Source organism: Leptopilina boulardi, unplaced genomic scaffold, assembly GCF_019393585.1.
Source record: "Leptopilina boulardi isolate dan_hultmark-lab unplaced genomic scaffold, ZJU_Lbou_2.1 LbouV2_154, whole genome shotgun sequence".
In the NCBI taxonomy this organism is placed as follows: Eukaryota; Metazoa; Arthropoda; class Insecta; order Hymenoptera; family Figitidae; genus Leptopilina; species Leptopilina boulardi.
Genome location: NW_026137701.1, coordinates 881,862 through 892,625, shown reverse-complemented (window position 1 = coordinate 892,625; position 10,764 = coordinate 881,862). Strand labels below are relative to the sequence as shown.

Below are 10,764 nucleotides of genomic sequence, written 5' to 3'. Positions count from 1 at the left end.
GAATTATCGTCAGAGTTTCCAATAACAGAACCTGAATTTAGGTATATTTTATCCTAGAGAATGATTTTTAAATTAGATTGAAAATAAATAATTTATCCAAAGTTAAAGTTTAATTAAAGTTACAATGTAGGTAAATTTAAAGAGACAATTTTAAGGTTATATCCAGAATCAATATTCAAACATGTCATTTATTTCTAAAAAAAAAAATATTGACAAAAAATGAAAAAATTTTAAAAAGAATAAATAATTTTTAAAACATTTGAAATTAATAAATAAGAAATTCAAATACAAATGAAATTCGTGCTTTCAAGTTATATGTTAATTGACTGCTTTCAGAACTTCTGGTATCTATGCAATAGTAACGCAACGCGCGAGAAGATTCGGAACTAACAGGTAAAAACCTATATATTTAAAATTTTAATGTATTCACATGTTTCATAAATATTTTCGTAGAAATAAGTTACTTTTATTCATTATATGTCTTCATCACGAAGTAAGAATAAGGAGTCTTCACTTCATGCGTGGATTGGAGGAAAAATGTCCTCAATTCTGGTAACATCACTCCGGAAAATTAGTATTAAAATTATATTAGAAAATTATATTAGAATAGTCGGACGTGGCGTTCGTAACGGGAAAAACTTTAAACTATTGATTTCCCTAATAAAAGTCGTCTGCTATTTTTGAAAAGTATATTATAAAATCACATAATTTCATATTTTTGAAAATAAAGTAATTGAAGAAATAGTAAATGTGACCTGGACAGTTAAAAGGGACCTTTTGTCCGAAAAAATTAATTTTTTATTGATTGGTGATTCTGATAGAAAAAAGTTTTCTCTATCAGAATCACCAATCAATAAAAAATCAATTTTTTCGGACAAAAGGTCCCTTTTAACTGTCCAGGTCACAAATGTTAAATATGAAATATTATTTGTATCTAAAAAGTCATTTACAAATTAATTTATTTTATTAATTTTAATGAAGTTCTTTAAAAATTCACTAACTTTAAACTTTTTTTTAATACCCATTCTTTAAGGGGGCATATACAGTCACAATTTTGAAAAAATCGATTTTTCAAATATTTTTTTTTATTAATCTACAACATTTCAAAACACTTCTCCCGAAGGTTTGAATAGATTTGAACGAAAATTGTATGAGATAGAATATTTTGAAGCGCCTGTCAAGCGGATGAGAAGAGAATATCTGAAGCCGAACGAAAAGCGCAACTTGCTACGCGGGAGGCAAAAATTCTTCGGAGGCAGCACCAAACTGATATATTAGACTTTGGAGAGACTTTGGAGGAGTTATACTATGGTCCTGGAATCGAAAATATTGAGTAAGTTAAAAATAAAAAAATTATGAGTCTTATCCTCTTTAAAAACTTTAAACGCGTTTTTCTCGAAACAGTGTTTTCAAAGTCGGTGGACATGATATCTCACAAAATTGTGAACCGATCTTTTTAAAATTTTACACACTTTTTTTAGATAAGATTTACTCGGGAGTGGACGAAGGATTTTTTTTTCAATTACTGGAACACATTTTACAACAACAAAAAAAGTCGATTGTTTAAACAAAAATCACTAGCTAAAATTTAAACTTTTCTAAAAAATCTAAAATTCAATTTTTTTGAAATTCCTTCGTCCACTCCCGAGAGAAAGGACTCTAATAACAAAATCTTTTTTGCTTTTTGATTTCAGATGATCATGGCATCTGTTATCGTGTCCACGCTAAACATCGATTTTTTAAACTCATGTAAAATAATTGTTAATAACTAAGCAAATTATTCATATTTTTCTACACAAAAATAAAAATCTCTTCTTTAAAACATTACTAATAACATGCAAAACTTTTTAAATAAATATATTGAACCATTTAAGAGAAAAAAAATCAAGAAAAAGCGTCTTTTTGGCCTCGTGACTGTATATGCCCCCTTAACAATCAAATATTGTTTTTTTTGTTTTTACAGTAATCTGTAGCTATTTAATTGTAAAAAAATTTTCCATTAAAAATCTCTTAAAATTGAATTAATTCTATCTAAGAATCTTGCGAACATATGACTTTTCCGAAATTCAATTATTTTTAAAATTATTAAAATTCTTTGTGAATGTAAATGTAATAAAAATATTTTTAATCATAATTAAGTAAAATTAAATAATTTATTGTAAAAACAATAATTGATTGTTAAAGAATGTGTATTAAAAAGAAGTTTAAAGTTAGATAATTTTTAAAGAACTTCATTAAAAATAATTAATTTGTAAATGACTTTTTATTTACAAATAATATTTCATATTTAACATTTACTATTTATTCAATTACTTTATTTTTCAAAAATATGAAATTATGTTATTTTAAAATATACTTTTAAAAAATAGCAGACGACTTTCATTAGGGAAATCAATAGTTTAAGGTTTTTCCCGTTACACGAACGCCACCTCCGACTATTCTAATTTTCCGGAATGGTGTTACCAGAATTGGGGACATTTTTCCATTGAAGTGAAGACTCCTTATTCTTACTTCGTGGTCTTCATATAAAAATACTTTAGAAAACCCATTGTTAAATGAAATCTTTTATTTATCGAAAAGTATTAAATTTTCTATTCACAAACAAAAATACTCTGTATAAGTTAGCAAAGAAATGTAATCGTCATATTTATTACACCTTTTTTAAATTGTAAATAGCTTGACACTCTTCAATTTAGAAAGTAAAAATAACAAATAATAAACATAAGATGACAAAAATAAGATATCTCACGTTTCGGACGAAAACTATAAAACCATTGCTATTGTCAACAATCAAGGATCAGCTTGACGAGTCTTTAGCCTTTTATGAGGCAATTAAGTCATTAAAGTAGCTAAATTCTATTTCAGGTCAAGTTTATGAATTTAAGTCCCTTTACCTTATGGGGCGTTTTTAATGCATTTTATCAATGGGCGTTTCCAACATTTCCCCCACTATGTAATTTGTCTCCCACTCACAAAATTTTGGTATCTTGTTTTTTTTTGCATCTTGTCATCACATCACTCAAAATTGAGAAGTAACACGAAAACCATGTTAACTCGCGCAATAGAAATTGTAACAATGTTTACTTATTATGTTAAATATATGTATTAACCCAACCAGTTTCGAATTCATTTTTATATCCTGTACGACTATTATTAATTTAACGGTCGTGATATGAGAAGTTTCTCATACGTACCTAACACCCATATAGATTACAGTATATATTTTTACATGAAATTTTGAATATGTGTTTATTCTCTTTTCAAATTTATAATATAAAAGACTTGAAATGGACTTAAAATGAGTTCATGTTTTTAAGTGCACAATTTTCTCTTATTTTTATCATTTTGTCATGGTTGAACAAATGCAATTTAATATTTATTGCAATTCATGTACGAAATGATTTACTTTTCATTATAAATAAAAGAACCTTTTTATTTTATTACAAGAAAAACAATGAACGATACAATTAAAATTTTTTTTACTTTTATTTTCTTTTTCTTACAAAAACCGTATTGATAACAAATAACAATATAACACTTATAATATTATTATTCTCACATTAAATTATTTACACAAATATGAAAAACAAAACAAATTTTAAACAATTCAAAAATATTTGTTTGAAATTAATTAAGAATTATATTTTAAAAATTTGAAGCAAACATTTTTGATTTGTAAAATTTTTGTGTCAATAACAATTTCTTTGTACAACTAACTTTACAATAAGTAGATATCATTATTTAATAACAAAAACAAATTTTTATCATAAAATCCATTAGCTAATGGAAGTTATTTGAAAATTTGGAGAAATTTACAATTTTTAACAAGAAATTTAAAAATATTTAATTGTAATATAATTCCGTTTCTAATATTGTCCTCCATAATTTTTGCCACTATAAACTTGACTTGATGAATAATTTTGTTCAGAAATAATTTCCTTTTCAGCTTTAGATTCTTTTGGAAAATCTTGTGGCGTCTCATAATTTTGATTTGATGATGAAGAAAATTCCTGTTCAGAGCCATAATCTTTTTCTTGTGTTAAATCATGTTGAGAAACTTGATATGTTTGTGCATTAGATTCATCACCCTCGTTTGTAGAATCTTTATTAAGATCACGGTGAAAAGATCTTGATAAGTAGTTGTGATCAGAACCACCGTTACTGTCACTATAATCATTGTGAGATGATTCGCCAGATTGATGATGATGATAAGGCACTGGATGAGGGACAGGATAATAGATGGGTTTATTGATAGTTACAGGGTGCGGAACCGGAACTGGATGAGGAACTGCTATTGGCTTTGATACAAGTAAAGGCACCTGTTGATGAACTTCAACTGGATAAGGTTTTTGAACTTCAACAGGTACATGATGAGGCACTTTTACTATCTGAGGAACAGGAATTGCCACAGGTTGTGTCACTGGAACTGGAACTGGTACATGGTGAGGTACCTAAAAAACCATTTAATCTTGAAAATTAAATAAATTAATAATGTGGAATAAAATATTATAAATGACTAATAAATTGTAAAATGGTAATTTATAAAGATGATTATTAATTATTTTGTATTGCATAATAAAATTTATAATTTGTGTTATTCTTCTACTTTGCTTACTATTAAGAATGAAAAATTTTTTAATTAAGATCTTTCATTTCTGAATGAAATTAAAAAATATTTTACAAGTACATGATCAAAATATACATATATACATATATAGTTATAATGATTAATAATCTCTGCTTCATGGCCGTATAAATTCCATGTAAATTATTGGCTTAATTAAAAATATTATTCTACTAAAATATATGATACCCCCTGACGTTTAATTCGACGCATGTCACCTTTTAATTGCTTTCAATTATTGAGTAAGTCAATATTTCATTTTTTTCACCGAAGAAAAAAAAAATAATTAAAATCAAAAAATAAAACTCGATACAAAATTCTATATGTAGTGGATTATTTATATTTTAATTATTAAACTAATAATTTTATTATTTAATTATATAATTATCAATGACAAATATTTGAAGAATGTTTCTGTTTGAATATAGGTTTCTGTATATATTTTCGAAATATTTTGCAATAAAACTACCTTGACAGGATATGGTACGGGGACTCTGATTGCAATCGTTTTAGTGATCTTGATAATTTTAGTTGGCACTTCTTTTAATTGAACTGACTGGGAGATGAGCTTCGGATGAATTTGCAAATGATCAAGACCATGACCGTCAATTTCAAAGTGAGAGGCCTTTATCATGGCCACGACCGTCATTACTAAAAACTAAATACAACTCATTAAAAATTACACAATTTTTCTATTTTCTTTGCATTTCATCTATTTTTCTCTTCACAAAAAGAAAAAAATTTATTTAAAAAAAAAACAAAAAATCTACTACTATTCACAAAAAAAACAAAAATTTTACTTTATTTTAAAACATTAATAATAATTAAAATTAGTTGAAAATCAATTGAACAATTATAATCACAAATCTGTTTTGATTTTCACTGTTCAACTTTAAATTCAATTTAGAGCATATATTATACAGACACTTCTGTTTAAAACTTAAAGTTTATAAAAATGAATTTTTTTTAATTAATTAAAACTTACAATATTTAACATCATTTCACTATATAAAGAAAGTTATTTTCTTAAAGAAGAGCCGTACTGACAATTGTAGATCAGATTTGTTGCTTATATACAAAGACCTTCACCGTCATTTATGAAGAAAGCACTCTCCTACTACATTGCATTCGACAATCTAGTTTAAAATTTTTCTTCCATCAAATAAGTTCAATGAACCAGCCACTATTCTTCTCTGATAAAATCAGATTTCATGATAAGCTGTCGTGATCCATTGTCTAAATCTCTAGATTTATTCATATAAAAATAAACTTTTTTTAATGTTATAACAATGCTAAGAAAAAAATTCTAAATTGCATATATAAAGTAAAAAGAGAAATAGAAAAACTTTTTAAATTAAATTTTGTATTTAAATTTTGCATATTTGAAATTATTTTCAAAAAAAAGCAAAAATTTTTATTTATTTTCTCAAGAAGAAAATCTAAATATCCGTTTTTCTCTGTTAATCTTTTTTACCAATTTAGAAAGGAGAAAGAGAAATGAATCACGTAAAGAAATAATTTTTGTAAACTGTGAATTAACTGTGATTTAAGTAATTTAAGACTTTACTTCATATATATATATATATATATATATACAACGTTACTCTGCATTTCCTGAATAAGAAAATTTAACTAAATGTAATTTAGGAAGATATATTGCTTTTAGTATTTTTTTTATTTACTTTATTTTTTATTACATTCTTTTATTTATTTCATGTATATTTTTTATTTAAATAATTTTAAAAATCCTTGACTTTCATTAGGAGGAAAAAAAATCTTATCAATTTATTATATACAGAAGAATAATAATATAGTCACTTTAAAAGTGAAAGGTGTTATTACAGTACAGAAATTATAAAAACATAATTATATTAATGCAAAGTGTTACATCTATTACATAATCGTAAGATATAATCTCTTAGTTTAATTATAATATCTTTCTGATTTGTATCCTCCCGTGTGGAAATCTTCCCAAAGTCGCCCAAAGTGAGACTGGGCGCCAATCTGGACCCAACTTGGCTTCCCAAAGTTTGAAAAATGAAGAAATAAAAGAATTAAGTTAATTAAATTATAATTTAAATAATATGCTGAACAAATATATATACACGGAGAAAAAGAAAAAGTAATTTTTACTACTTTCAGAGTAAAACTGGACCAACTCGAAGTTTCTGCGCATCTCTGGCAATTTTTACTCCAAAAATAGTAAAATTTATTATTTCTGTAGTAAATTTTACTGTTTCCGTAGTAAGTTTTACTATTTCTAGAGTAAATTTTACTATTTTTGGAGTAAAAATTGCCAGAGATGCGCAGAAACTTCGAGTTGGTCCAGTTTTACTCTGAAAGTAGTAAAAATTACTTTTTCTTTTTCTCCGTGTACAAAAAAGCGCAACTGTGAAAAGCTGAAAAAATTTTTGTTTTTCATTGTACTTGGGCAAAGTTTGGGTCAACCCAACCTGGCCCCAACTGGGATTTTCCAAAGTATTCCCAAACTGAAATTTAATTTAATATTCTGTTATAAATAAATAAAAAATTTGAGAAAAAATGAGAAATAATAAAACTAGTTAATTATATTTATATTTAATTTATATGATGTTTGGAGATTTTTCCAAAAAGCCAATTTGGGCAAAATTCACATTTAAGGAAGTTCTCCCCCTCCAACGTCAGTCAAATCAATGCCCATTTAAGTTTTCATTTGTATCACGTAGTACTAGCTCAACGCTTGGCAACGTTGGATTATATTTTCCCCGTTCCGTTTCGTGTCGTCTGCTATTGTTTGATTTATTTTCGTTAAATAATAATAATAATAATTTATTATTTTACAAATCTTAATTTTTTATAAGCAAATTCAAATTATTATTCATTATTATGAATCTTTGAAGAATATACTATTATATGTATATACTACTTATATTACTTTCAAATTTCGCGCTTTTTCTATACCTAACCTACAAGACGCAACGTTGCCAAGCGTTGTGCTAAGTAATTTCTGATTGTCAAAATACGGTGTTTTTTTAGACAAAATAATTAATTGTGAGTCTCCTAAGCCAGGTCTGATCAATTTTATTAAAAGTAAGTGAACATTGGCTATTAAACTTTATGTATATAAAGTTCCAGTAATATCTTTTCGTCAGATTTTTCACAATTTGAGATTTCAGACCAAAAAATTCAATTTCCCATAAGAACCCGTGTTAAATGTGAAAAGAGAAAATTATTTATATCTTCTGTCAAAATCCACCTAGACCTCTAAAAATTTAACTACATCTTCTTTAAACCATTATCTATCAGTTTATCAAGTTTGATAATTAACTCTTCGTCATTTCTGTTTGCGAGAGAACTTCCTTAAGGAAAAATAAGGAAATTGAAAACTTTAGTTAATTATATTAATGTGCGATTCCAAGTGAGATTTTGACTTTTTCGGAGTAGGTTAACCGATTGCAATGAAACTTTGGAATTTTGTTATATATAGTAAGACTAATCTTTAACGTAAATTTCAGCCTAAAATATTTGTTAGTTTACGAGATTTGCAATAATAACAAAAAATTTAAAACTGCTATATCTTTCGTTCTAATAAACGGATTGAGGTCTACTTTTTTTTAAAATGTCAAGGAAAATGAGAGCAATAAATCTCTTTCAGAACATTTTTTTATAATTTTACAACTAAAAAAATTATTAAATAATAATTGAATAACTTTCGCGCGACTAACTAAAATTCAATCACTTAAACGCTAAAATGATTTTACCTGTGTTTTCTTTAATGTTCCAAAGGATTTTTATTGTAAATGTAAGTTTAACTTAAGAAATTTTATTAATTTATTAGTATAAACAATTGAGATTTCTGCTAGTTGACGTGCAGACGACATTGCGCACGCAGCATTCTCACATAGCCAATTTAGTCCACGAATCACGTCAGTTGGCTATGTGAGAATGCTGCGTGCGCAATGTCGTCTGCACGTCAACTAGCAGAAATCTCAATTGTTTATACTAATAAATTAATAAAATTTCTTAAGTTAAACTTACATTTACAATAAAAATCCTTTGGAACATTAAAGAAAACACAGGTAAAATCATTTTAGCGTTTAAGTGATTGAATTTTAGTTAGTCGCGCGAAAGTTATTCAATTATTATTTAATAATTTTTTTAGTTGTAAAATTATAAAAAAATGTTCTGAAAGAGATTTATTGCTCTCATTTTCCTTGACATTTTAAAAAAAAGTAGACCTCAATCCGTTTATTAGAACGAAAGATATAGCAGTTTTAAATTTTTTGTTATTATTGCAAATCTCGTAAACTAACAAATATTTTAGGCTGAAATTTACGTTAAAGATTAGTCTTACTATATATAACAAAATTCCAAAGTTTCATTGCAATCGGTTAACCTACTCCGAAAAAGTCAAAATCTCACTTGGAATCGCACTAATGCTTAAATAATACCTTCCCTGAATAAATAAAATGTATGTCAAGTTCTTAGTTTTTAATTTATTGAACTAAGCTAATTAATAATAATAACTTAGTCGTTTTATTGAGTTTGGGCTTTCCCACTCTGACCCCATTCTCAATCATTTATTTCCTATTTTTATTCAATTTATTAATAATAATTGAACATAATTTTCTAATTTAATAAATTATTTAAACAAACTTATACTGTAAACAAAATTTTGACTTCAACGACAACTATACTTTGGTACTTATTAATCCAAATTATTACTGGTAAAAATGTTAAATTAAAATAAATGAAATTAAGTAAGTGATATTTTTACTATAATAATTAAAAATTTATTATATTTTAATTTATTGTCTAACCTAATCATATTTTTCACATCTTTGATTCAATAATTGTATGATATAATGATACTGAGAAATTAAAACTTGTCTGCAGGTACGCGTTGTTAGCATAGTGGTTAGAGCGTTAATCTATAAGTCCGTAGGTCGTAGGTTCGATTCCCCTCGTGCGCAGTTTTCTTTATTTCATAGGTTTGCGTTATTTCTAGATTTTAATTTATAAGTTGTACCAAAACTTGAAAATCTAATACATACACTATTATTTAATTTTTAAATTATATAAATATTTTTTTACTTTTTTTACTATATACATTGTTTGTTAGTCGTCATCTTTAATACAATTTAATTTAAAAGGAAATTATACTTATTCATTTAATTTAATCTTTTGTTGTTAAATTATTTATATAATTATTAATTAACAATTATAAATAAAAATGGAATAACTCTTACACGATCTCACACTTGTTAGATCGATACTTGAATATGCCTCTATTATTTGGTCACCAATGTATGTTTTTAATATTATAAGAATTGAACATGTTCAGAATCGATTTCTTAGATTTGCTGCAAGACAACTTAATTTACCATTTAATAGTCATTCCCATGAATATAATAAGTTGCGTGATGTTTTGAATATTCCATTGGTATTGTCAAGATTTCTTTATTCTGATTTGGTTTTTTTATTTAAAGTTTTGAATGGCTTTTTTCAATGTCCTCCTCTTTTATCTGTAATTAATTTGGCCATTCCAACAAGAAATACTAGAAACTATTTGCCGTTTCGAGTGACTTTTTATAGAACTAATTATGGAAATAATGAATTAATTAATAGAATTAGTAGAGAGGCTAATACAGTTTCTGATCAAGTTAACTTTTTTGATATAAATTTACAAAGATTCACCTCAGCATTGCGTAGATTAGTGTTTAGCATAGAAAGTATTGAGCCAACCTAGTTGTTAGTTACTGTATTTTTAAGTATAATTGTAATCTTTTCTTATAAATACTACTGTATGAAAGGGCATGTCCCGTTTATTTGATAAATAAATAAATAAATAAACTCAATCTGTCCCCAGCTGGGATTTCCCGACCTTGGGAAATCTTTGGGATCAGCGTTACGCGCCTAGTTTGGGCGTTGTCTGGGTTGCCCACTTTGGACATTGGGGAACCCAGTCTGGACCAGATTGGGGCCCAGTCGACTTTTCCACACGGGCTACTAATTGAAACAATTTTATTGTCTCATTATAATATATACGTTTATAAAAGACAATTAATTCTTAATTCATTCTTCATAAATAATAAATGAACAAAAATTCGATACTTGCTGCTAAAATCAAAGTTATTTTTGTTTTATAACAGGTTATTAAT

The 10,764-nt window shown here is 26.3% G+C and overlaps 1 protein-coding gene across 1 annotated transcript; it reads right to left on the bottom strand.

Moving 5' to 3' along the window:
* Positions 1 to 3,685: 3,685 nt before the first annotated feature.
* Positions 3,686 to 5,730, bottom strand: LOC127276795 (cyclin-dependent kinase inhibitor 1C-like). The gene is made up of 3 exons (XM_051297445.1): positions 5,610 to 5,730; positions 5,094 to 5,282; positions 3,686 to 4,451 (listed from the first exon to the last, which is right to left on the bottom strand). The coding sequence occupies exons 1-3, from the start codon at positions 5,622 to 5,624 to the stop codon at positions 3,867 to 3,869; spliced, it is 789 nt and encodes a 262-aa protein (XP_051153402.1). The 5' UTR covers positions 5,625 to 5,730; the 3' UTR covers positions 3,686 to 3,866.
* Between the last annotated feature and the right edge of the window lie 5,034 nt (positions 5,731 to 10,764).